Source organism: Harpia harpyja, chromosome Z, assembly GCF_026419915.1.
Source record: "Harpia harpyja isolate bHarHar1 chromosome Z, bHarHar1 primary haplotype, whole genome shotgun sequence".
NCBI classification, from domain to species: Eukaryota; Metazoa; Chordata; class Aves; order Accipitriformes; family Accipitridae; genus Harpia; species Harpia harpyja.
The window spans coordinates 35,397,829-35,424,634 of record NC_068969.1 but is presented as its reverse complement, the minus strand read 5'-3'; the positions used below and the strand labels follow the sequence as shown (position 1 = coordinate 35,424,634).

The 26,806-nt window shown below is 40.1% G+C and overlaps 1 protein-coding gene across 6 annotated transcripts in view; it reads left to right on the top strand.

Annotated features, from left to right (window-relative positions):
- ZFYVE16 (zinc finger FYVE-type containing 16) overlaps nt 1-26,806 on the top strand; it is a 34,024-nt gene that overhangs the window by 2,475 nt on the left and 4,743 nt on the right. For 3 of the 6 annotated variants that reach the window (XR_008233688.1, XR_008233689.1, XM_052778301.1), the window contains exons 2-13: nt 4,731-4,839; nt 5,029-7,202; nt 15,117-15,213; nt 16,126-16,302; nt 17,105-17,256; nt 19,309-19,687; nt 20,211-20,333; nt 20,427-20,582; nt 21,205-21,429; nt 23,258-23,340; nt 25,308-25,412; nt 26,261-26,411. Coding sequence is in view for 4 of the 6 variants with exons in the window: in XM_052778301.1 (XP_052634261.1) it covers nt 4,770-4,839; nt 5,029-7,202; nt 15,117-15,213; nt 16,126-16,302; nt 17,105-17,256; nt 19,309-19,687; nt 20,211-20,333; nt 20,427-20,582; nt 21,205-21,429; nt 23,258-23,340; nt 25,308-25,412; nt 26,261-26,411 (3,892 nt within the window). In the remaining 2 variants the exon portion in view is untranslated. The remainder of the gene's footprint in view (nt 1-4,730; nt 4,840-5,028; nt 7,203-15,116; nt 15,214-16,125; nt 16,303-17,104; nt 17,257-19,308; nt 19,688-20,210; nt 20,334-20,426; nt 20,583-21,204; nt 21,430-23,257; nt 23,341-25,307; nt 25,413-26,260; nt 26,412-26,806) is intronic. The other 3 variants (XM_052778305.1, XM_052778304.1, XM_052778302.1) reach the window with 2 other exon arrangements.

Here is a 26,806-nt window from a genome sequence, read left to right as displayed (position 1 = left end):
TCATTTTAGTTTTTATTTGACAACGTTTAAGTTTTTCACTCAGTTGTAATAATAAGTTTTGCTCAGTTGTAATGAACTTCCCTGTTAAGTTGAACGCTGATGAACTCCATGGGCAGTTGTACCCTTACATTTTTTTTGTCTGTGTGGCCTCAAGCCTATGGGTAGGTGTATGGCGTAGGGATATTGGAGGGGGGCAATGAGGAGAAAGCTGGTAATTAAATAATTAAATACCCTTAAGGTGGGAGGAGAGGCATACTGTCCTTGATGCAGCACTTCTATAGCACTGTGAACTCACATAGTTCTTAATGGTTGTGTTTCTGTCAGAGGCTTTGCTGTAGTTATGGTATTTGCTGGGTGGTAAGCTGGAAGAAACTACTTAAATCCTGTTCTGAGGATAAAAGCTTTCATACAGTTTTCTGCTCAGACTAAATGTAGTGATTAAACACAGTGATGGAGTTGAAATAATATAACTTTGCAGTGAGCAAAAAGACTTTCCTGATAACCTAAAATTAAGATGGCTACTGTGGTCAGCTTTCTGGAGTGAAGACCTGTGTGCCTGTGTTTCTTTATCTCTAAACATGATCTTGTGTTATTTTAGCATGCTTCATATAAAAGCAGGCCTGGATTCTGCGGTGATAATTAGCTGGGAATAGCTGGAGATCTGGTAGTGCCTATATACATTAATGCTACAGAGTGTTTTTCAGGGATTCTTAAACATCAAAAGGCAGCTTGTCATCAGACATTAAACCGGTTAGCTGGTAATAATTAACTCATTTTATTTTACAAGTTACCACCACTGAGAGTACTACCTACCTCCATTTAGAGAGACTGTATTTGATAAATAAATAAATAAATTTGACAATCCATCCTGTAACTTGGCTATTTTCTATCCTGGCAGATTTGTGTTATCTTCTTCCTTAAATAAGACTGTGTTAAGAAGTCCCTGGTGGCATGTTGGTTTTGAACTCTGCAATATGTGCCTATTAGATTAGAAGCGATTTATAAAGGGTGTAAAAGAAGTGGCCTATAGAGTGTTTTTAAATGCACTGACACAATTCCACTCGTTGCACAGTCATCCAGATCACAGTATTTGCTTCACTTAGGTAACAGTTTTAATGTAGTAGAATTATTGCCTGTGTTTCTTAAGATACTGTCTTTATGCAATTTAAAGTGCAGTATTAGGAGTTTGCCAGAGACCCAGCCTTGTCTGACCGGGCAGATAATGTAAGCAAACCTTTGCTATTCTCTTTTGTACCGTTTAAGCTTGTCTTTTGGAGGCCTCAGAAGGTGAAGAAGGTGTCAATGTAACCTAAATATTAACTTTTCAGAATCCTTCCTGAGATTGCTGCAGAATAGCTCACTCCAGTACTGTTCACATTGGCTGTTCTAGGTACTGGCTTCACCATGGTGACTGCTGCCTGGCATAGCAGTTGAGTGTTGTTAGTTTTCCACTAAATAAACTTGGGCAAGATAACAAAGAATGCTGGTCTTGAAATCAGGGTACAAGTAAAAGCTTTGAAAGATAAGAGATTTATGGTGAGCTTGTTTAGAAACATACCAAATGTTTACCTAGAGAAGTGGCAAGTACTCTTAGTGTGCTTTTTTTGTAATACATCGTCAAAAATTATTATTTTGTCTTGAAGCTGAAGAAGATCAATAAAATGAAGAGTTGACTGTTAACTGGGAAGAAAAATGGATCTTTGCCAACCCATGTACTTGGAAACCCTTGTGATCAGTGTGTTCTGTTCTTTAAGAGAGATTAGCTGCTGCTTAAGGAAGCGAGATGTACATAAGGACAAATGATGTGATAAGAATTAGTGACCTGTAACTGTAAAATGGTCAGAACGGCCTGTGTCCATCCATTAATATGTCATCTTCAGTGTATGTCTGGCTGAAGGAGTAGTAGATTAGCACCCCAGCACTTCTCTTGATGTCAGGCCTTGTAGTTTACTCGTACAGTAGAGAGTCAGATGCATTAAGGAAATAACAGACTTAGCTCAATTCAGCACAGTGATCTGTGAAAGTAAATCTCTCAAACTAAATATGAAGGATATTTTTTTTGTAACAGCTGCTGATGTCATTGAGGTACCTGAACAAAATTGATTTCAGAGGACATCTTTAATTTATTGGCGATAGATGTTTATTTCCTTCACTAACAATCAGGTTTTTTTAAAAAACATTTATTGGTGATATAAAAAATACTAAAAATTCTTATTGCATTAAATTGGTAGCTTAGCTTGCAGGGCTGTAACTCTGCGAACAGTGTTTCATGTAGATAATTAAGAGTGAAGCAGCCAGATTTACAGGCCCTTGCCAGGACGTTGTGCTAGGTTAGTGTTTGTTTCACTTTAGAGACCTGTTTCAGTGGAGAAACAAATAAAACCTAACTTTGTTATCCCTCTGAAGTACATGATTTTATCTTTTTAGCTCTTTGACCTGGCTCCTTGTGGGATGAGGTAAGAGTGGGTGCCAGTACAAATGAAGACTTGGGGAATGTGTGGCTGGAGAGTGGTGAGGGGCCTGTGATCACCACCCCTTTTGGTCACAGCTGTTAGTCTGCACATTAGTTGTAACTTAAATTGTACCTGAGTGGTAAGGCTGTATAAAATATCCCTACAGAGAATAAAAATCAGTATTATGTATTTCTTGATCCCCAGTTTCCTCATAATCCTTCAATATTTCTAGTTTATATGATCTGTTAGACTAATTTTTGACTGTCTGTTTTGTTGCTGTCCATAAATACATGCTTTAAGGATTGGATCTGTACTTTAATGTCTCTTAATGAATGACCAGAAGCTGTTAACCTTGTAAGGCTCTTAACTGAAATAACTTCCATTTCAAGTTGTAATCTCCCGCTTGCCAGGAGGTTGTGAAATGAGTTTATTGTTACAGGCAAGAACTGTATTCAAATGAGTGTAAGAGAAATGGCATTACGTATGTACTTGTTGCTATTTGATGCTCATTAGGTAGCTGTGTGAGACTTGACTTATGGTGCAGCATGCTGAAGATGGTTGGAGTGACTAATTCATGGCCATGGATGTCAATGTGGTGGTATATTTGGGTTGTTGATTTTTTGCTTGTATATGGGCACAACATACTGCATTAAGATGCATGCTATTTTTTTCGCCTTTCTTGTGCTTTGCAAGTCTCTATTTGAACTATATATTAGGTTAAAAAAGTATTCTTGTCACATGCATATTAATGTGGTAGTAAGTGAATGCACCTGATCTGAACCATTCAGTGAGAGGAAACCTTACACTTCAGTGGAGTAGGTAAGGCATAGAATCTAGATCTGTAGCTGCAGTGTGGCGTAAGTGATATGAGAGGATTTAAGTATTCTTTGAGCTCTAAGCTTTGAGAAAAGACAGTACTAGATGGTCAGAGTACACTGAATGGGGTAGGGTATGAAGTCAGCCAACGCAGAGACTAATGCACTGATTAGAGTAGAAAGAAAACTAGACAGACCTCCACAGGTCTAGTTTCCAGACATTAGTCTACAGGGATCTGAGTCCTTTCAGTTTACTTAAGGGAAGTGTAAGTAACATCTTAATTATATGTTATAGGTAATTGCACAGTATGGGTGTTCAGACATGAAAAAGATGGGGCATTAGGAAGCACTTCAGAATGGCCAAAAAGACATAACATTGAGCAGCTGGAAATCTTCATTAAACAAATGAAATGGGATGTTTTGCAGTAGGGAATGTGATTAATAAATAGCTTTCTGATGAGTTGGTAAGTCTCTAAAAAGAGATTTTTTTAAGAAAATTATTTTATTTGGGTCTCAGAGAAAGTTAATGAGTTAATGGTTTTTGTGTTTTGAGTAGAATAGAGATGATGCACTGAATTACTGTGCTGCATTTTTTTTTTTTCCTGGCCTTGGAGGAAGGTTTAAAAGGCGGATTTAAAGGCAGTTCATTGGTCATTGTGGGGGAGGAGTACTGACCTCAACCTTCTTAAATGCATTGCAGCTCTGTGTTAAGATGACCCTGTTGTACTTCAGTGCTTCAGCTGGTTATCTGCCTTGCAGTCCTGATACATTGTAGGTTTTAGCCTGTGTTTAGTCTTCTCGGGAACATTTGGTCCTAGCTGAAAGTAAATTGAGGTTGATTGTTCGGATAGCTTGGGACCTAAAAGAATATGTCTCTTAAGTGTCACGTTCACCTGCTCAGTGTTGATCTCGTTATCAGGTATGAAGTCCTAAAGGAGCACTTCTGCCAACGGAAGGATACTTTTTGTGCTTCCTACTGCAGTTTAAAGCGTGAAATATCTGGGATTATGTAGATATCATGTATTTAAACAGCTCATTTGTGTTGCAAGGGTAATGGCCCATTTGGGTTTTTTGCCTGTGAATGGCATCGTGTAAAAAGTAAAGGGGGTCAAACTAGAAGATCCTAGTATCCCTTCTGTTTCTAAACTTCCTGATGTTATAATGCCATAGTACGTGCTTTCAGATGCATTTGGTTTTAATAAGGCAGCCTCATTTCCTGATTTAAGGTGAATTTTTCTGCATATTGTGCATAGTGTACTGAGTATACTGCAGAGCATATTCAGAGTACATAGAGGCTGACAGTATGCGGCCCTGTTTGTACCTACATTTTGTTTATGTGGAGAGAGAAGAAAGTGTTATTAAAAAGAAAAAAATGCTTCATAGATGTTGTCTTCTAATAATAACAGTTAGCCTTTGTAAAGAGCAAAATGCCATGAATGAAATGCGGTATTTTTCTTTTTAGGTTTAAGAAGGCTAAAGCTTCACTAGAACTTTAACTAGAATGGACAGTTACTTTAAAGCTGCAGTCTGTGACTTGGACAAACTACTTGATGAATTTGAACAGAATACAGGTTAGTTCCTGTGCTGCCTTGTTCCCCTTCATAGTAATATTGGTCAAATGACTGTTACTGTGGATTTTGAAAGTAACATACGCTAAAGAAAAGGTTATATTGATGAATAGATGGGATTTAGAGGGATTGCACTGTGGAAAGAGAGGATTTTTATAAACTTCGCTTTTGATCTCTTTTTGCTTATAATAGATGAATATGACTGCTACAAAACATCTCAAAATCCGTACGACTCAAAACACCATTCACTTTCTTCGGTTCTGGACTGCTTACAACATGTATACCCAACACCAAAACTGGAAGAGGATGCTAACAATTGTGCTTCATCAGAAGAAATCTCTCTGGCTAGCCACATTGGAACAAGTGAAGTGCTTCTGAGTTATTCACCTCAAAATGAGAAGAGTGTTGCTGGGCCTGATCTTTTGTCCACTGTGGACAGTGGTTCCTTAAACGAAATTCAGGCTTCAAACCTGGGAAGGTGTAGTATACCTGTGTGTGATCTTGTTAATGACACAGGTAACTCAATCCATTCAGTGGCTGCTCATGAAGATACTAAAAAGTTGCAGCCAGATGACTTCCAGTACAGTCAGGGTTTGATTGGCTTTGGCATATCTTGCATACCTGTTCCTACTTGCGTGTCATCAGCTGGTTGCAGCGGTGTTTCAGGTACAGAGCAGAGTGATGGGGTCTCAATGCTACAAGATTCAGGACGTCTTAAAACAGAGGAGATTAATCATTTAGCTTTAAAATCACACAGTTATGCTACAGCAAAGATCTCGGATCCATGTGATGATGAACACAGGACAGAATCTGTGAAGTGCAGTGAAGTATTTGATCAGCTTGAACAAACTGCTCGCCTTAATACTGTATGTGTCCCTGTAACACCACAGAATTTGAATGCGTACAGTCCCAAAGATGAGAAAGCATATGAAAAATTGCCTTGTGAACCACGAGATGAAAGTGCATGTTCTACAGTAAGCAAAGACACACGTGAAAGAAATGCCATAGAAAAGGTAGACTCAAAAGATGAGAGTAATGTTGAATCCATGCCTTCAGATCTGTCAAAGAGGCCTCCGTTGCACAAAAACCATGCAACATTACCTGGAAATTGTGTTTTACCATGTCAAGCAGGAGCTAAAGTAGAATTGGAAAAGAAAATCACAGAGGAGAATGTAGGTAGTGAAGAGCTTAATAGCAATGAAATACTAAACAGTGTTTCAACTTCGTGTATTTCAGTTGAGGATGTCCAGGCCTCGCTGTCATGTCTTCCACTTCCTGTATCTACATGTGGTTCATTAGTTGTAACGGAAGAAAAAGTTAATCCTCTACATCAAAACGAAATGGCGGAGGTTCTTAGTGATATTTTGACTGTTCATACTGGAAAGTCTAGAACTGATCTCTCCAGTAGGGAATCCTGTGAAAACACTGACTTGCATGAACAGGAAGAATATATAGCTAAAATCAAAGAAAGTATTGTGGAAGAAAGTGCAGATGGAGAGAAGTATGACACTGAGAATGTAATTGATGACAGTGATTCTCAGCAAATCAAAGCTTTTGCTTCTGCTTTTCTGGAATACAAAGCTGAGCTGTATGGTGTTGGTGTAGACTATTACAACAATGAAAGTATGAGCCTAGCTATGACTGACTTTACTGTTGACGAGAATGTTATTAAAAGTGATAGTCTAATAAGTGATGCTGAACTTGATGATTTCTTGTATGGACAAAGTCTTCAGGCCAATGTGTTGAAGTCTTCAGACAATGATACTAACTTAATGGAAGTTGATGCAGATGAAGGGAATTTAACAAATGTGAACAACCTGGATTTCACAGAGGTCACTGAAGAACATAGGCAAGCAAAACTGGAGGAGATACCGAGCATTAATAGTAATCTTAAAGTATCTCTTATGGCCAATGAATCGGAATCTGCAGTAGAAGAGGGTATGTCTTGTATCCAGGACATGAGTGAGAGTGGTAGTGAAGCACTAGTTTCTAACATTTGTACTGGAGGTGCAAGACCAAAGCAGTTGCTTGGCCTTTCCCAAGGAGCTGTTGGTCAGAGACAACTGAATAGAACAGATGTACTTGAGAGAGAAAACCAGGAAGCCAGTTCTGTTACCCCAGAAGCTCCCCTCTCAGGCACCAGTGTAAATGTTGGTAAAAATTCTGACCCTGTGCACTCTGGGGAAAGCAGCTCTGAAGCTGGAGGAAATCAAACATCTGAAAATGTAGAATCACTTAAATTACCTGCAGCTCTCTCACGGAAACAGCCATTGTGGGTTCCCGATTCAGAGGCACCCAACTGCATGAACTGCCAAGTCAAGTTCACATTTACAAAAAGACGACACCACTGTCGTGCATGTGGAAAGGTAAGTTATTGGATAGGGGACCTGTGTTACTGAAAGCAAATGAGTTCTGATTTAGGGATAACTGAAATGGAGAAGGGAAAGAATATTGACAGAATTTTTCTCAGCTCAAAGGATTGTATTTAAAAAAAAAATTTTTTCCTTCATAGAAACTTAAAGACTGTTGGAAAAGACCGGTATTAATTAAGAAACGTATGACCTTTTTTGTGAAAATAATTAAAGGGAAGTACGGAGAATGTTCTTATTTTATTTTCTATTACTCGCTAGACTAATGTGTTTTGCATAGAACAAGGAAGACGACAGTTGACTACTTCATACTAGTCACAGTGAATCAGCTTTTTACTCAGTTTTAAGTTAAGCTGAAGTACTTAAGCTTAAAAAAATTGAAGTGATGGTAGTGATTGGAATTCAGTTAAGTGGTTATACTAGCTGTAAAACACTGAATCTGGAAGGATTGAATTCTTTCAGAAGCTGTAATAGCAGTACCAATGCAAAGGATTTATAGCCTAAATCTGTCCTCCTGTGTGTTTAAATATATAATTTTCCAGGGGAGTCATCTCAGTGGAAAAGTATGCTACTTTTGTGGGGTAAATGGTACTTGCCAACTGAGCAAGTAACCTATAGAATTTTTTTTCAGCCTGTGGTCTTCTGCAGTGAGTAAATAATGTCAAAGCTTATTCTCAATCCAGAATTCCCTTGTGAGCTACTGTGGCTTACACTTGTCCTAGTGCATAAATGGAAATAACAATACTAATGAACTTACTTTTCAGTGTTCCTCTGAAAGCTTTATGGATGAGAAGATACAGCAAAGACTAAAGTCAGTATATACTAACTTTTGCATCCCCAGTGTTGAGAGGCAACTGGACGGGTTTGGTAACTTTTTCCCAGGATGCCTCTTCTAGCACTGTGTATTCAAAGCATAGTACCAGTTTACTTCATCTGCACTAAGTGTGAACTAAGATGTAGATCTGAATTTGGGTGCCAAGAAAATTAAGAACTCATTGTGACAACCTAGAAGTCATTGAACTTAATCACTTCGCAGAGTATCGTGTTGAAGTTTTGTAACAGTTTAAAACACAGTTCTTCAGAGTGGGTTTCGTTTTAGTCATAAGACTGACTTCAAGTTTCTGTTTAAATTTGCTGTGAAATTTCTTGCACCTTGTCTAGAGATGGGGATAAAAGCACCCTTCACTACACAGGCCTGTTTACAGCCATCAGCTGTTAGTTTCCTAATCTTGTATGTTAACAGAGGAGGTTTTGGCAGAACAGTGTAATTAGAGGGAGCATCATAATGTGTGTTCCTTGGGAGAATGAGTGAAGGCAGTATAGATTACCTAGAGTGCTGTGCAGTTGTAGCTCTGTGTCATGGTTTCAGCCCAGCCGGTAACAAAGCACCACGAAGCCGCTCGCTCACTCCTGCCCCCCCAGCCTCGCCTCAGGGATGAGGAGGAAATACAAAGAAACGCTCTTGTGGCTCGAGACGAGGACAGGCAGGGACCACTCCCCTCATATGGTCACAGGCAGAAGACAGGCTCAACTTGGGGGAGAAACACAATCCATTTAACTTCCTACCAATCAAATCAAAACAAGGGTACTGAGAAGTAAAACCAAACCTGAGAACACCTTCCCCCCACCCCTCCCTCCTTCCCGCCTCAACCCCACTCCCGGTTCTCTCTACCTCCTCCCGCCGGCGGCGCAGGGCGACGGGGAACGGCGGCTGACGGTCTGACAGGCGGTTCGCCGGCCGTTGTCTCTGCCGCTCCTTCCTCCTCAGGGGGAGGACTCCTTGCTCTTCCCCTGCTCCAGCGTGGGGTTCTTCCCACAGGACACAGTTCTCCATGAGCTTCTGCGGCATGAGTCCTTTCTGCGGGCTGCAGTTCCTCACAAACTTCCCTGGCGTGGGTCCTTTCCGCCGACCCATCTTCAGTCACAGACTGCGCTGGCGCAGGCTTTCCTGTGGAGTCGCCGCCATCTTGGGGGCATCCCCCTGCGCCGGCGGGGGCTCCTCTCTCCCTGGGCTTCGGGTGGGCATCTGCTGCCCTGCTCCCCTCCATGGGCTGGGGGGGGACAGCCTGCCGCCTCACCACGGGCTGTGGGGGCATCAACCTCCTCCGGCGCACCTCCTCCTCCCCTCCTTCCTCACTGACCTTGCTGCCTGCACAGGGGTTTCTCTCACATCCTGCTCTCCTCTCCTGCTGCAGGCTCCCTTCTTAAACCTGTTCTCCCAGAGGGCTACCGCTGTCGCTGATGGGCTCGGCCTTGGCCAGCGGTGGGTCCGACTTGGAGCCGGGGAAGCTTCTAGCAGCTTCTCACAGGAGCCGGCCCTGCGGCCCCCTCCCCTGCTACCAAAAAAAAAACCCACTCCACACGAACCCATAACATTGTCATAGCTTTTCTGAGGGTGCAACAGCTTAACTTTCTGCCTTGTAAGACTTTTTGTCTTTTTATTAGTCCTTTTTGTCTTTAAAAAGAAAAAAAACCAAAAACATTCCTTGTGGGCATGTTGTGCGTTGTTGCATTTTCAACCACCTGGCCAAAAGGAGAAACTGGTAGGAATTCACAGTTGTCCTCTGTGGACTATTCTGGAAGATGATTGTCTAGTTTTCATGTGGTCCTACAGCTTTTTTATCAGTGAAAATGGCAACACTTGTGAATTCTGGCTTCTGTACTGGAGGGAGGTATGAGGTTAGTGGCTCCTGCTTTCTCTCCCATCTGCAGCACTTGTGAGGCCAAGCAACTTCACAGTTTATTTAGGTGTTTGTCTCTTGTTGTACCCTTCTTCCTAGCTCAGCCAGAAGCAATTGTATATCCCAATTCTTTTACTATTATTATTGTCATTTTATTGTTATTATTCCTTTCCGTTCTGTTAAACTCTTCTTATCTCAACCCATGAGTATTATTTCCCCCCCCCCCCCCCGATTCTCTCCCCCATCCCACTGGGTGGGGGGGAAGTGCGCAAATGGCTGCATGGTGCTTAGTTGCTGACGGGTTAAACCACGACAGTGGGATTGTGCAGGTGTAGTCCAGGCTGGGGATGCATTTTTTCCCCCCATGTCTGCTTAAAAATAGGCAGGATATATATCCTGTTGGAGTACAAGAGCATATTCTGTTCTTTCAAAGCAGTCTTCAGCAAGCTTTTAAAATATTTTGGTGAAGGGAGCTAGTAACGTGAAGACAACTATGCTTACTATTTCTGACAGAGTTGGGGAACCTATTTAGCCAACATAGCTCCTGAGCCAGCATTGGTAGATAGCTTGGGAAGCAGTGACCTCTGTGTGGTGGTGCATTTCTTTCTCCCTTTCTGGGCTGATTTACGAACTCAGGAAGTCTTGCTAGGCCTTAGCATAAGTGTAATGAGTCGGGTGGTTAAGAGTCCCTTGACCGTACCAGGGACTCTCACACAGCGAAGACAGGGAGTCATGCAGACTGTCTCAAGGACTCCTGCTGTCTGGCAAAAACAACAAAAAAACCCGAAAGTAGAGATAACTAGTTCTCTCTTAACAACCTTGAGACATCCAGTCCTCCCCTGACAACCTTGGAGCATCCTGTATCTGAATTTTAAGTCCTTCTCTGACAGTCCTGGAGTCTTCCTTATCTGAATTGTAACTCACATGAAATGATACCAGCACAGATGGAATCCCAGTAATTTGCTGATGACTAAAGCCAATTATCTCACGAACCTATAAGCAGCAGTATTGAGACCCTTTGAGCTCTCCTAGACCACGGTGGGCTGTGACCGGCATCTCCCTCTGAGTGGGACGCCTCTTGGAGCTCGCAAACTTTTCTGTTTGCGAAGATCAGAGTTCTGTCGCTGAAAGCTGACAAGACTGGGCTGATTCTCTCTGTTCCTTGAGGCTCGACCCTTCCCCCCTTGAGAAGGAAGCCAAAGCATTTGATGTGAATATTTTCACTGAACTTGAGGGGAATTTTTAACAGGTATATCTCTTTTGCTTGCTTTTATGTATATCTCTTAGTGCCTTTATGTATGTGTGTGTACTAACCTGAATATTCTATAGCAAGTATATTACAAGTTACTGCTTTTTAAATCTATACTTAAATTGCTTAAACTTTATTCAACTGTGAATGAATCTCAGGCTGTTATTAGACTCATAATTCCTTTAGATATAAACTGTTGACCAAGTCTGGGACTAGGAGTCGATCTAGCCGTACCTAGACTCCGACAGGCGTTTAGAAAGCAAGGGGGTCTTCTCTGAACCTCGTGATTCAATGGGAGGGTCTCCCTTACCCTTTTTACATTCCTGATCTTTGTACAAATCACGAGAAATCAATTCTAACTTGATTTTTCTTTGTATATATCTGGGTTTTTTAACGTACTGCGTTTTCAGTCTCTGTATACCTGATTTTAGTCTGATTCTAACTTAATTTTCCTGTGTGCATTTCATCCATTTTTTAAGTAATAGAGTGAACCTTGCCATCAAATTCTGTGAAGCCACACTTTTATATAAATTCCTATTAAATAATTTTTCTTTTGCTAATACCATTGGAAATGATTCTTTAAGTGGTCCAAACCACTCCATTTCATGACGCTCTGGCGTAGACAGTTGAGGCAGATTGGAATTTCATGACAAACTGGTAATGCTTGTTACGGAGAGACTTGGTGCAGCTCACAGTGCTGCAAGGTCAGTGGGTAAGGAATGGCTCTTTGCTGGTATGAGACTAGATCGTTTTAACCATTACCTGAATCATAATGGGAAATTGCAAGTTATCTTCACAGACAATACTAAAGCAGTAAAGCAAATCTGACCCAGTTCTGGGTTCAGTCCTTGTTCCTATCACTGTTGTTTAATGTAAAATAGTTACAGGATTAACAGAAGTAGGAGTGAATTTGGGAATAGGCTGTGCAACCTGGAATTCTTTTCATCACTCCATATAAGATTTTTAATATAACACTTGTGTCCTTCTTGGTGCTGCTCTTTGTTGTGTACGTATTGTGGGTTTGGGGTTTTTTTCTGAAGGTTTCTTCACAAGAGATTAAGATACAGGCTTGAATATTAGGCTGCAGAGAGTTTAGAATCAAGTGTATTTCTTGGAAGAGTTTTCTAATCGCTGTGCAATTGTATACCAGCTGCTTCCAGCTATGATTTTAAACAACAATTTTTAAAAATCCCATTTTGCCTATTTTGTGGGCACCTGGCCTTATGTGATTAGATCTGCTCGCAGCAAGAAATTTTAGGTTCTGTTTCATAGCTGAATCTGAGACAGTATTGGCAAGAGCTGAGTGCTTGGCTGTGTGATGTGGGTGTTCCTGGCTGTGTGTGGAAGGTTGGTTTGTAGATACCTAAGGATTGCTTTGGTCCAACAGAAATACCCAACAAATCTCAAAAGCTTACACTATGGATAGGTTGTGGTACAGTCCTGGGGAACAGGATAGGAAGAACCCCTGATGGAAAGCAGACTTTGTAGTTTCATATTGGGTTTCTGTGGCAATGTTTTGGTAGCAGGGGTGCTACAGGGGTGGCTTCTGTGAGAAGCTGCTAGAAGCTTCCCTTATGTCCGACAGAGCCAATGCCAGCCAGCTCCAAGACAGACCCGCCACTGGCAAAGGCCGAGCCCGTCAGTGATGGTGGTAGTGCCTCTGGGATAACAGATTTAAGAAGGGGAAAAAAGTTGCTGTGGAACAGAAACTGCAGCTGGAGAGAGGATTGAGAATATGTGAGAGCAACAGCTCTGCAGACCCTAAGGTCAGTGAAGAAGGAGGGGAGGAGGTGCTCCAGGCGCCAGAGCAGAGATTCCCCTGCAGCCCATGGGGAAGACCATGGTGAGGCAGGCTGTCCCCCTGTAGCCTGTGGAGGACCCCGTGCCAGAGCAGGGGGATGCCCGAAGGAGGCTGTGACCCTGTGGGAAGCCCCCACTGGAGCAGGCTGCTGGCAGGACCTGTGGCCCTGTGGAGAGAGCAGCTCACGCTGGAGCAGGTTTGCTGGCAGGACTTGTGACCCCACAGGGGACCCATGCTGGAGCAGTTTGTTCTTGAAGGACTGCAGCCTGTGGAAGGGACCCACGCTGGAGCAGTTTGTGAAGAACTGCAGCCCGTGGGAAGGACCCATGTTGGAGAAGTTCATGAAGGACTGTCTCCTGTGGGAGGGACCCCATGCTGGAGCAGGGGAAGAGTGTGAGGAGTCCTGCCCCTGAGAAGGAAGGAGCAGCAGAGACAATGTGTGATGAACTGACCCCAACCCCCATTCCCCATCCCCCAGTGCTGTTGGGGGGAAGGAGGTAGAGAAAACTGGGAGTGAAGCTGTGCCCAGGAAGAAGTGAGGGGGCGGGGGGGAAGATGTTTTAAGATTCGGTTTAATTTCTTGTTACCCTGCTGTGGTTTGATTGGTAATAGATTAAGTTAATTTTCCCCAAGTCTGTTTCGAGTCTGTTTTGCCCATGACAGTAATGGGCAATATCTCTCCTTGTCCTTACCTTGGCCCACGAGCCTTTTGTTAATATTTTCTCTCCCTTGTCCAGCTTGGAGGGGGGGGCGGTGATAGAGCAGCTTTGGTGGGCACCTGGTGTCCAGCCAGGGTCAACCCACCACAAGTTCAGCCCAAATTATGGAGCTTTTGAGGTTCTTAATCATAGCATCATAGAGTGCTTTGGGTTGGAAGGCACCTTTAAAAATCAAGTCCAACATTCCTTCTGTAGGCAGCTACGTCTCTCAACTAGATCAGGTTGCTCAGACCCCTGTCCAGTCTGACCTTGAACACTTCCAGGGATGGGCCATCCACAGCTTCTCTGTGCAGCCTGTTCCTCTGGCTCACCACCCTCATTGTAAAAAAATTCTTCCTTATATCCAATGGAAATCTACCCTCTTTGAGTTTAAAACTGTTGCCCTTGTCCTGTAACTACAGGCCCTGGTAGAAAGGCGCTCTCCACCTGTCTTATAAGCCCCCTTTATATATGTAAAAGCCACAATAAGTTCTCCCCGGAGCCTTCTGTTCTCCACGGTGAGTGTCCTGGTTTCAGCTGGAATAGAGTTAATTGTCTTCCTAGTAGCTGGTACGGTGCTATGTTTTGAGTTCAGTATGAGAAGAATGTTGGTAACACTGATGTTTTCAGTTGTTGCTAAGTAGTGTTTAGACTAAGTCAAGGACTTTTCAGCTTCTCATGCCCAGCCAGTGAGAAAGCTGGAGGGGCACAAGAAGTTGGCACAGGACACAGCCAGGGCAGCTGACCTGAAGTGGCCAACAGGGTGTTCCATACAATGTGATGTCATGCCCAGTATATAAACTGGGGGGAGTTGGGGCGGGGGGATCACCTCTCAGGGACAAACTGGGTGTTGATCAGCAGGTGGTGAGCAATCGCACTGCGCATCATTTGTACATTCCAATCCTTTTATTATTGCTGTTGTCATTTTATTAGTGTTATCATTATCATTATTAGTTTCTTCTTTTCTGTTCTATTAAACCGTTCTTATCTCAACCCCTGAGTTTTACTTCTTTTCCCGATTTGCTCCCCCATCCCACTGGGTGGGGGGGAGTGAGTGAGCAGCTGCGTGGTGCTTAGTTGCTGGCTGGGCTTAAACCATGACAGTGAGCAACCCCAACTCTCTCAGCCTTTTCTCATAGGAGAGCTGTTCCATCCCTCTGACCATTTTTGTGGCCCTCCTTTGGACCTGCTCCCACAGGTGCCTGTCTGTCTTGTGCTGGGACCCCAGAGCTGGATGCAGTAAAAGCCTTTTTGAGAAAAGCCTTTTTTAGTCTAGTACTTCCCCTTTTCCCCAAACAGAAATGTATTGTAAGATACATATGCTAAAGCTCCTTTTTTCTTTCCCTACTTCCAAAAATGTGTATGCATGCTTTATGTAATGCAGTCTGTTTTAGTAAAAGAGGTAGATAATAATAGGAACTTAATTCAGGAAATGCTGGGATTTTTGTCTGTAATATTTAATTCAGTCTTTCTCTGGTTCAGGTTTTTTGTGGTGGCTGTTGCAAACGCAAGTGCAAACTACAGTACATGGAGAAGGAAGCAAGAGTCTGTACTGGCTGTTATGATCATATTAATAAAGGTAAAAAGGGTTTTTTGGTAATTGCAGTAATCATTAAAGGAAGAATAGGTACAGCTAGCATCTCTGTTAACCTTTGTTCTTTTGGGGGAGCTTCACTACTTTAATTGGTGTATGTTTTCCTATTTCTGATGTGGAGGGAAGAAGAGGATAATTGTACCTCTTAGTTGGATTTCAGTCCTTACTTTAAACTTTGAGTAGCAAGCTGGTTATTTTTTATTAAAAAAAAAAAAGTTTGAATTCCGTAGGACTAAATGTAAAGTTACGCTGTTGGGTTATCTGTGGCAGGAGTCTGGAAAAAGTGATCCTCCGTCCACAGTAGCCATCTACATGTTTAAAAGCCATACCGCTGCTCATTCACACAAGTTATTTGCCCATTTTATGTAGCTTTCTGTCCTGATATTTTTATAACTCACCTAACAGTAATACAGTAATTGAATCATAAGATAACCTTTTCTTAACTGAAAGCTAAGCATGGATGGTTCTGGAAACATCAGGAGAAAAAATTGAGGTCCTGATTATTAATATTTAAATAACAAGTTGAAAACATACCAGACTTTTAATACACCACCTGCATGGAATTTGACTTGATAAATGTGATATATGTATTTGCACCAAGGTACAGGGATCATATGGTTCAATGTAGTCACTGCAACAGTAGCAAGAGGTACAAGGAGGTCTGTTTCTCTTAGGAACAAATTAGGCAGATGTGGAGGTAGAAAATCAAGGCATCTACATTTTCTTCTGTACAGTAGCTTGGGTGTTCGTTTTTTATAACTAGCTCACAAATTGTGCACTGCTCTTGGGAAAAAAAACCAACCAAACAAAAACCAAATAACAAACCACCCATAATACTGCACTGCAAATGAAATTTCATCAATTGTGAGATCTTAAAAACTGATCACATTTTTTTAGCACAGGCATTTGAAAGGATGATGAGTCCAACTGGTACTGTCCCCAAGTCCAGTATCTCCTCTGAGTGTTCTTCTGCTGTTCCACCTTTGGAGGAAGCCCAGATGTCTGGTAGTGCTCGCTCTCCTTCACCTTCTGCATTGTTACCTATCTCAGTACTTAAACAACCTGGTGTTGAAGGTATGCTAAATATAGTATAATGTATCTAATATTTTCAGAGTATCTTTGGAAAGAGTTGTTTATCGCACCATGGATACTTACTTGGCATAGTGATATTTTTTGTGGGAAATGGAAACTCTGTGAACTGGGACACTGGAAAGTTACTTTTAGTTCCCAGTTTTGATGCCATGTATGAGCTTGACCAAGTCTGTCTTAAGTCTCCATTGTCCTCTCTGTTATATTGTAATTTTTTGTGTATGTAAATATTACTTTCATCATTTTTACATAGCTTAGGAGATCTCTGGCTTGTGTTGCAACTGCCAGTCTTACAGTAAAAACAAAAACTTGTTGTTGAGGGAAAAGTTGCTAGAGAGAGCAATAGGGGTTCATTCTGTGTGTAAATACGAATGATTAGTGGCTAAGTAGTGTCTTTGTTCCACTGTTATTAAACCTGACCTTCTTCGATGAAAACATATTTTTAAACAAAGCAATAAGCTAACTTTTTTAGAGTGTATTTCATCTTTTAGTTGTGATATGCATGTCTCTCTTACTACAGAGGGATGATTGAGGAAGTAGCCTTCCTTATATAGGAACTGATAAATATAACTATAGCATGGCAGCTCCCTCTGCAAGTATGCAAATTTTTTTTGCATGTATTTGCCTGACTGGAGACTGGCTGATGTCAAACTGTCTGCCTGTGCTTTGTTCCAGTAAACAGATTCTCTATATATTTGGGGGGAGAGGGGGCTTAATTTTTATCCCTTTCAGCTGTTAGAACAGTACAACAATATGAAGCCAGTGTTGTTTTCTTAATCTGTCCTAGGGCTGTGCCCCAAAGAACAGAGGAGAGTTTGGTTTGCAGATGGTATTTTGCCAAATGGTGAAGTGGCAGATACAATAAAACTTTCTTCTGGAGCAAAGAGGTTGTCACAGGACTTCAGTCCAGTAAACCCTGACTTGCCAGAGATGCATATGGTATGAATTAAGAAGTGTGTGTAGGTGCATGAATTACCTCTTGAAATACCTTTGCTTGCTATTGATGGGGCCCTTACATACCATAGTAAGACTTTTGCTTCACAGTGTGTGGAATCTGAGCCAATATTTTATTTATTTTTGTGTGGGTGGCTGTGAAGTCCTTGGACTGAAATATTCTGTAGACCATATTTCAAAGGAAACCATGTTTGGTTTGGGGTGTATGTGAACTTTAAAAATGGTATGGCAGAAAATTTTCCAAAACAAGTTTTTTTTCTACACAGCCTTTGATTAACTACTTTTATGAAGGTAACTTCAGCCATAGTTCTGAAACCTGTCATTAACAACATGCTTATAGTAGAAGTTTGTGGGTTTTTTTCCAGTGGCTTGCTATAGTTTGCCTGTTGGATTAGACTAACTAGAAGTTGCATAATGCCCTAGAATACTACACTACAGGGTGCAGCAAAATCTCTGTGTTGCTTCTAATGTGAACTAATATTGAACTGAGAGGGGGGTTATTTTTTAATAATAGATCATATTCATGGTGTTGAACTAGTTGCACTTGTACCACTTCTTTGGACTTTTGTGGTAAAGTTTGCTGTCGAAAGATTTGGAGAGATTCCTCAGATGGAGTCTTTTTAAAACAAAACATAGCTCTGAAGCGCTGTCTCAAGTGGTAACAAATTTGATGATTCTAACAGTGTTCAAGAGGGTTTTTTTAAAACAAATCAGTAAAGCTAACGACCAGACCAGATCATTATTATTTGTATATGGAGGATCTGAACAGTTATCAGGTGTACAGCATGTAAATCAGCCTTAATTCATCAAGAAGGGATAGTAGTAAATGGGACTTCTTTGAAGAAGGAAGGACTCCAATAAGTTGCAGTAAGCAAAAGGTATAGCCTGTCTTCTGGTTTTGGGAAAGAGTAGGATATTTTCACTTGCAAAACATGAGCAATGTCTAAAATTAAAAGCAGCATGGACAAAGTGAGTGGGAAGCAATTAGTTGGTGGTTCTTGTATGCAGCGTCAGAAGCTCAAACAAAACCACCATACTGCAGCTCTAAAGCAAAGGATGTACTTTACTAGGTAACACATAATCCTGAACATGCTGCCACAGGATACTATGAAGGTCAAAAATGTAAAGTGATATGAAACACCAGCAAGAAAATTTGTGGGGAGAAAGTCTGTTAGAGGCCGATTTAGTCATGTTTTTGTCTGCGTTTGTGGGATGTTATTTTGGGTACTGGTGTCTTTTTATTTTTCTGATACATGTATCCTCTAAACAGAGAATTTGCTGGAAGCTGATGGCATACCAGAGCTATTACAGGGCAAGCATAGAGTTGTTAGCTTTTTTTCTTGTTGCAATGAAATGTCTTCCCTATTGAGATAGGATGCAAGTCTAACACACTTGAAAGGTGATAGTGCACCTCTTGATTTGTTTTGGGGTTTTTTTTATGGCAGCTCATATCCTAATGTGCCTATACTCGTAGCTTGTCATATCCATTTCGCTGGGGGAGCAGCATAGGTTTGACTCCAAACTAGAAATGAATCAGATTGTAAAAAACTAGACTCTGCTATTAGTACATAGTGTCAAAATAGAAATAAATACACTTGCAGTACTGAACTGCTGATCCCAATGATGGCAAATTACAATGATAACAATGTTCAGTAGCTGGTGAGTGGGGAAACAGTAATACTAAACAGATTCTTGGAGGAGTACTTGGTTTATTGTTGTGTTATATCTGACCGTTGTATGCTAAAATGACCAATCTGCAGTGCTCTGATATGAATTTCATGTTACCAAACAAACAAATTAATGATGCATCTTCACCTAATGTAACTCCTACAGATGGAAGGAGAGGGGAAAAAAAAAAAAAAAAAAAGAGAGAGAGAAGATCCAGGAGAGATTTGGTGGTTTTCTTCTTGGTTAGAGGAAATGCATTCTTAGTATTTGTGATAGATTTCTTTCTCTTTTTGCTTCTAGAATGCTAGTAATGAAATTTCAGCTGCTTGTAAGACAAGAGTGTAGATTTCTTTTTTTTCTTCTTCATAGGCTGCCAATGCAGTGGAAGGTGACATACTAACTGATGTAAATCCAAAACCGAAGGAAGAAACTGATACTGTTACAAGAATGGAGAAACCATGTCCTTCTGTTTCTTCAGATGATGCACAGCAGTCTGTTCCAGGCCAGAGTGAGGTGGTACATAGGTATAAATCTGTAACTCTGGAAACTAAAGCATGCTCTCCTACTGCAGAAGCTGAGAAGACTAGTTCCAGTTCAGTTGATCAGACTACAAGTGGTGTCCCTGTTAGCCCTTCAAGTTGCAGAGCACTGTGTGGTGTTGAAAACTGTGTTCGTAAAGAGATCAGCCTTGTTCCTGATGATGATAAACTGCCACCACTTTTGCTTGCAGTGGGTGAAAAAGGAAAAGGTAAAATTTGAGAAAATTGTTAAAATTTAATCACCTGATGGAAGATTTCTAAATATGAACTTGTGTGTATATAATTTGTATTTTAATACAATTCTGATCTCTCATTAATTGCTGCACATTGGATTGTTGGATAATTAAACATGCATTATTAACAAGATCAATATGTTATGAAGAGAGTACTTCATCACTTAAATGCATTTTAGTAGTGACTGTGCTTATTGATGGTAACTAACAGTACCAGTATATGGATGAGGAGACAGCATACGCAATTAGTCAGTAATTACCAAATGAATGGTAGCCCTAGTTTGCACCTTTGTTACAAGTTACTGCTTTATTTTTATATGTTCCTTGAATCTTAGGGTAAGCTATTCATTGGTTGATAGTTAGCTATTCTAAGTTTGAGAATAATTACTACCCTCTTAAGAGAGGAGGATGGGACAGCCTTCCAGATGCTGTGATCTGTAATTCTTGTTTTAGATAGTTGGCTGACATGTTGAACTGAATCAGGTGTTAATTTCTGTAGATCGTCTAGTGGAAGAACGTCCATCTCACCAACAGGTCACCTTGCTTCTTGTGGAAGGAAGTCCTAATCCGTTAACTTTTATCCTAAATGCAAACTTGCTTGTAAATGTCAAGCTAATAACTTGTAAGTAGTGCACGTTTTCTTTTCCATTAAATCCAGCTTTCTTTTTCTGACTGTAAAACAGCATTGCTATGGTATCTATCTTTTTAATTAAAGATTCTTCAGAAAAGTGCTGGTACTTCTCAACAAATGGACTACATGGTTTGGGTCAGGCAGAAATTATCATTCTGTTGCAGTGTTTGCCAGATGAAGAGATTTTTCCTAGTGAAGTATTCAGATTATTTATCAACATCTATAAGGATGCAATGAAAGGTATGTAATTTTAATGTCTTAACTTCTTACATTGTAATATCTTCTTGCTGATCTTTAAAGCTGGAAGTTGATACATAATTTTTCTTGTGGTATTTGTAGGTATCTAATGATTCTGTTGAAAAACCCTGCAGTGTTAGCCTTGGGTTCTAAATAACAGGAAGACAAAAAATCTAAGTTTCTTTGTTTCATGTACTTCTGTAAACATCCTGTTTGCAGGGGGTTTTTTTGTTGTTCTTCATTTATACTGTGTTGGAGATTCTGGGTATAAGTCCTTGAGTTTAGGACATCTGGAACTTCATTTGTAGAAGTACAATACTCTCATGTATATAAATATTTGAGGTCTGTTAATCAAAGTTCATCAATTGGTGTGTGCCAAAACATCGTACGCTCTAGGGTTTTTGGTATTTGTTTGGAAAAACCTCATTTCATATTCAAGTTCATTTAGTTAATAAATATAGAGCATTTAGTCTATGGGTTTAGATGTCTGTCGGACTTTCAGGAAGATGTGAAATATACTACATGGCTGACAAGTCTGTAGGAGACCACTGGTTGGAGGAGTTTTCTTGACACTAATGTATTACGTCTCCGGATGTGCAAAGACTCTCTGTCCCTCTTTCTACAGGAAAATTAATAAGAAACATGGAAAACATCACTTTTACTGAAAACTTTCTCAGTAACAAAGAGCATGGAGGATTCCTGTTTGTTTCACCAAGTTTTCAGAAACTTGAAGATCAAATTCTACCAGAAAACCCTTTTCTTTGTGGCATTCTCATCCATAAGCTGGAAATACCCTGGGCAAAAGTTTTTCCAATCCGTTTAATGTTGAGAATGGGAGCAGAATATGGGGGTAAGTGTTAACACTTTAAATAGCTGTATAAATGTATTTTCCAAAGGGAATTTTACGAGATTTTTAGACAAGCAAAATATTTAAAATCATCTTTGCAGTATTTTTTATTACACTTGTGTAAGACTGATGTTTGTTTCATACACAGGAACCCACCTATTGAGGCACTTGGGAATTTACATTGTCCTGCTAGACTCCCTTAATTTTTTTTTCCTCTTCTTAGCTGATGAGAAAGCTAAGAAGCCAAAACTGACAGTAATAAAGTATCAAAATGCCTAACTTTTGTTGTCATGGGAGAAAGGTTTGAAGGGAATTTCACAAACCCAATTTACAACTCTGACAAATTGGGGGTTTGAATTAAATTACTGAAATAGAGTATATTGGCAAAATATTACTGCTTCATAAAATGAATAAAGGTATTCATTACTTACAATAACTTAGAAATTAATACATTTGAAATCTCTAGGCCTGTAAAAATGCAGGAGGCATTCTTTCAAAGTAAGATAGATGAAGAGCATGATAGATGAAGAGCATGTAAACGTGCACCACCAGAGGTTGTGCAGTGACACAACATCCATGTGGGAATTACCTTCCACAGTCTGTTGCAGGCTGATGGGAGCATTTTCTGCTCTCCCAATGAGATTTACATTGACACTGCTCCAGTCCCACCAAAGGAAAGTGTTTATGCAGAGTCCCATTGCGTTGAAGAACAGATAAAGCTAGCTTGAGCAAGACCTGAAAGTAGATACTGCTCTTAATGCTTTCTAGAGTTCTTGTGTACTTGCTTGAATAGTGCAGACATTTAATTTAGTGATATAGGTGCTGTTTAGCTTCCTGTTGCACTGCTGCTTACTTAGGATTTAGAGCAGGAGTTCAGATAAGGTGCTGCGTGCAGCAGTTGCTTAAGTGGAATGGATTTCAAAAACATGTCATACACAGCTTTCCTGACCTGAATGCATTTTTGATAAATAAGCCTACCATTCTAGAAGCTGCAAGTCCATAAATATGTATCACTTGCTTGTTTATGGATTTCTTGAGTCAATAGCAGATTTCTACTGGGCAGGCTTCTGTCTGCGTGTTGACAAGGGTGGTAGCTTCTTTGTCATTCTTACTTCGCTTACCAAGCTACTTTTTTTTTTTTTTTTTTTTTTTTTAACCAACTTTGCATCCTTGACCTCACAACCCTGACTTCGCTATGCTACTTGTTTTGTTTTCATATGGCTTCATACTGTGGTCTGTGGTCTCCTGCATGTTAATGCCTTCGCTGATTTCCATCTGCATGTATTTCCCATTGCAGCCAGGGGCCTTTTAAAGCACGTTACATTGTATGAATATCCTCCCTCACTCTATTCTTGCTTATCAATACTAAGTGGTACTTCACTTTGTATTATAGCATTAACACAGAAGCAGATGTTAACCTGTATGGTATTCTTATTCAAGCATCTGTGAAGCCTTGCAACCCCTGCTGCAGCTGGTGACCCAAAGACTGAACCAGGATTTTTCCATCCAGATCACCTATTGCAAGAAACATAGCTGGCAGAGCATATGAAAGCAGCAAAAAATCTCTGCCACAAAATTACTGCCACTAGGAGAGTAACTCCATGCAATGACATTGCAGTAGGATTTAACCATGGCTGGGGAAGCCATGCAGTGGGCCAAAGGACAGTCCATGACAGATTTAGACAGGGGCTCTAGTTCCTTCGGCTGGTCTGATACTGAGATTAAGAAACGTAGGCTATAGCTGAAAATAAAAATAAGTACTTGGATTAGCAAGTTTTACAGTTGTTCATAGGTAAACGTGACCTTTTCTTTTTTTCTTCCCTGACTCTAGCATATCCAACTTCTGTAGTAAGTTTCAGGGACCGGAAGCCACTCTTTGGAGAGATTGGACAAACAATTATGAATCTACTTGTTGTGAGTAAATGTTTTATTCTCTTCCCTTCCTGTTGTAATTTAGATTATGTAAAATATCCTCAAAACTCTGATTCTTGAAAGCAGAGTTATTTTTGGCAAAGATAAAGAGCTAATATTTTTGTTCTTCATACCTGACTTGAAACTTTCTTACAAATGAGTGCAAGTGAGTTAGGAAAGCTGTATCTTTTATGTTATTTGTTACATATTAGTTCTGGTAGTAAGAAATGGCTTTAAATGAATGAGAAAACTGTTGACATTTACATAGAAGCTGGTAGTAGTCATTGTTCAGTTGCATTTTTCTCTTCCATGCATTGGTGTGGTGTGGGAATTCTAGTCTTAAGTCTGACCATTTTTTAAATGTGAAGGAAGACTTGACAGGCAGATGCTGTGGTCTAACTGTAATAGTAATTACTTTGTCACACAACCTTACCACAGTTACGCAGTCTGACTGTCTTACGTGAAGAAGTTTTTGGAAAAATCATCAGAGTAAGTCAAGTCCAGAATTTATGCCATTGCCTGGGGAAGTTTTTCCTCTGTCACCCAAATAATTTGATTTAAACTTCCAGTAAGCCTGTATTCCTGACCAGTAACGTTCTTCATCTAATACTTACATAGAACTTATCCTTCATGCCATGATGAAAAGTGCTGTAAGGCTGTGGAAAGAATTGCATGTATTATTTAGATGATTGCAAAATCCTCTCCGAAGAGTCTAGAGACCATTACAGCTGAGTTGAAACTGCAGTCTTTGGCTCCTCTTTCTTTTCTGCCACTGTTGATGTCCATATCACTACATAAGGAATCAATCGGAGGAGTTGCACCATCTGAAAAATAGCATGTTTTTTTCTTGATGGAGGAATCTTACATTTTAATTCCATGAGCCAGCTCCCTGTCTGATTGGTGAAGTGCCAGTACCAGTGTGGAATTGCATCTTCAGACTTCGAGGAGTCTTAATGTTGTTCTGCTGATGAAGTGAGCTTCTATGGAGTTTATTTTCAGCTGAATTTGAGTTACTCTGATTCTCCTTCATGCTGTGTTTGTAGTGTCAGCTTGAAGCAGGCAGTGGGAATATGTGCTCCTTGGCAGGACTACATCTTTTGATGCAGCAGGAGTTTTAATCATTTTAAGATGACTGCAGAATGTTCTCTTGACGTTACATTTTTAACTCCCTGTAGTGCAAATCTTCATTTCAAGATCATATAAAATCTTGTACCACACAAGTGGCTGAGGTAGTGGTAAATGATGGAGGCGAAGGACATCTGTGATGTATATCCTTAATATTGTTAAAACAATGCCAGTTCAATTCAAACTTGTAATGCAGTGAGGTGTGTTCATAAATACCCTTCTTGCTACAGCTGTGCTGATTGAGGAGGGTACTGATTACCTGGCTTAGCTGGTGACAGGAGCCTTTTCTAACCTTTTTTCAGCTGAGCTATTAAAGGCAAATAAGACCATTTTATACATAAAGTTGTTCTTCTGGAATAAAACAGACTAGAGAAATTCTGCAGAAGTGTCTGAGATGATGGATGATAACTTCTGTCAGAGCAGTATTCAGGCTATAACTCAACAAGTTAGAGCTCTAGGGGACAGGGTGTGAATCTACAAACTAACCTAGATGGTGGCTTCCATGCTTTGCTGTTCTGTCGGAGAGGAAACGTGTTGAAGTATTTTGTCATCTAAAACACTGTAAGATCCTAATGTGCATGAAGTAGCCATAGTCTAGATAGCCCACTGGTAGATAGACCTGCCTTGTCAGTGCTATAAATCTGTACTATATTCACTAAGGTACCTTTCACATACATCACACTAGGAAGAAGGTGATGACTAAGTCTTCAGCCACCCTTAATGTCATTACTCTGTAGAAGACTCAGAGGTGTATGTAAGGTACTTTTATCTAGGTGATATTTGTTATAAAAGGTAAGAAAATTATACTTAATTGTCTGCTAACGTAAAAACTTTGTCTGTTATAGGACCTTAGAAATTATCAGTATACTGTGCATACCATAGAAGATCTGTTTGTTCATGTGGAAGTGGGTAGAAGCTGTATTAAAATACCCCTAAGGAAGTATAATGAGGTGAGTAAAACATCTTGATTAGCTTTCTAATCAAAACTGCTTTAGACTATTTTTCATATAATACCAGTCACATCTTAGCATGAGCTCTTTAAAAAAAAAAAAAAAAAAAAAGAAAAAAAGGGGTGATTCTTAGAGGCTGTAATGTTTTTATTCTGTAATCAGTTTCCAGGCAGCTCTGCAAGTGAATCTCCACTTGATACCAGCTCTCTAGATTATTTTGCTATTTGCTGTGCAGTAGACTTTTTAAACTGATGTAAGCATGTGATGGGGGGAGGGCATGAAATTTTCTGAACGCACATTTCTTTCTTCCTGGATATGTTGGAAGGTGGATAATGATGAGTGAAAAGTTGAGCTTTAGGATAACTGTTAATGATGAAAAATCAACAGTTTCTTCAAAATCGTTTAGCATGTATTTTCAAGGATTCTCTTACACATTTCCTGATGATGGTGTTTTGCTTAAAACGTAAAAAAAAAAAATCTTTCCTGCCAGTGTACTTTTCATTACAGTTTGTTTACTTTAGCTTTAACAAAAAGAACCCTGAACAGTAAACTGCATGAGGCTTAATGCATATTTAGCCTTAAGAACAACAAAATCCCTACAACTGATGCTGCATTGTCCAGCAGTACTCAGACTTACTCATCTCTCTCAACTGAAGTAGTATTTTTGATCATGTTTAGTGTTTCTGCAGCTAGTCATGGCAAACTGTGTTGTTCAAACTCTCTGGGATTAACTAAGCGAATAATTCTTGGGATTTGTTTTGAGAGCTGGATTTTTCTAATGTCTTGTATTTAAAATGAGTACTGCAAAGTGAGATTTGTCAGTTTAATGACAAATTTTGTATTGACAGGTAATGAAGGTGATAAACTCTTCTAATGAACATGTAATTAGTATAGGAGCAAGTTTTAATACTGAAGCAGATTCTCACTTAGTGTGTGTGCAGAATAAGCATGGCCTCTATCACACACAAGCAATCAGTGCTACTGGACATCCTAGGAGAGGTAAGCTGTCTAGTTTGGCTTGTGGAGAAAAATCACATTTCTAGAGCAGAAATGTAAGTTCACTTCTAGGCTGCAAGAAAAATATATGTTCTCAGTAAGTTGTTGAGACAAAGACTTCAGCATTCAAGCAGCAAAGGAATTTAAATGCAAAATAAAATATTGCTGGTTTATATCAACACTTAGCTACCTTTTACAAATGTTATGTTAAATGGACACTGATACTTTTTTCCTCTCTGTTTCCAGGATGTTAATACAGCTTACATTTTCAAACATAATCAGATTCTTTACATCTTTCAAAATCTAAATTTAATATTGGTGTGAATTGGGCGATATATTTACATTTGTAAACAAATAGTCTTAGTAACTGAGTGTATGGAAATACGGTAACAGTGAGT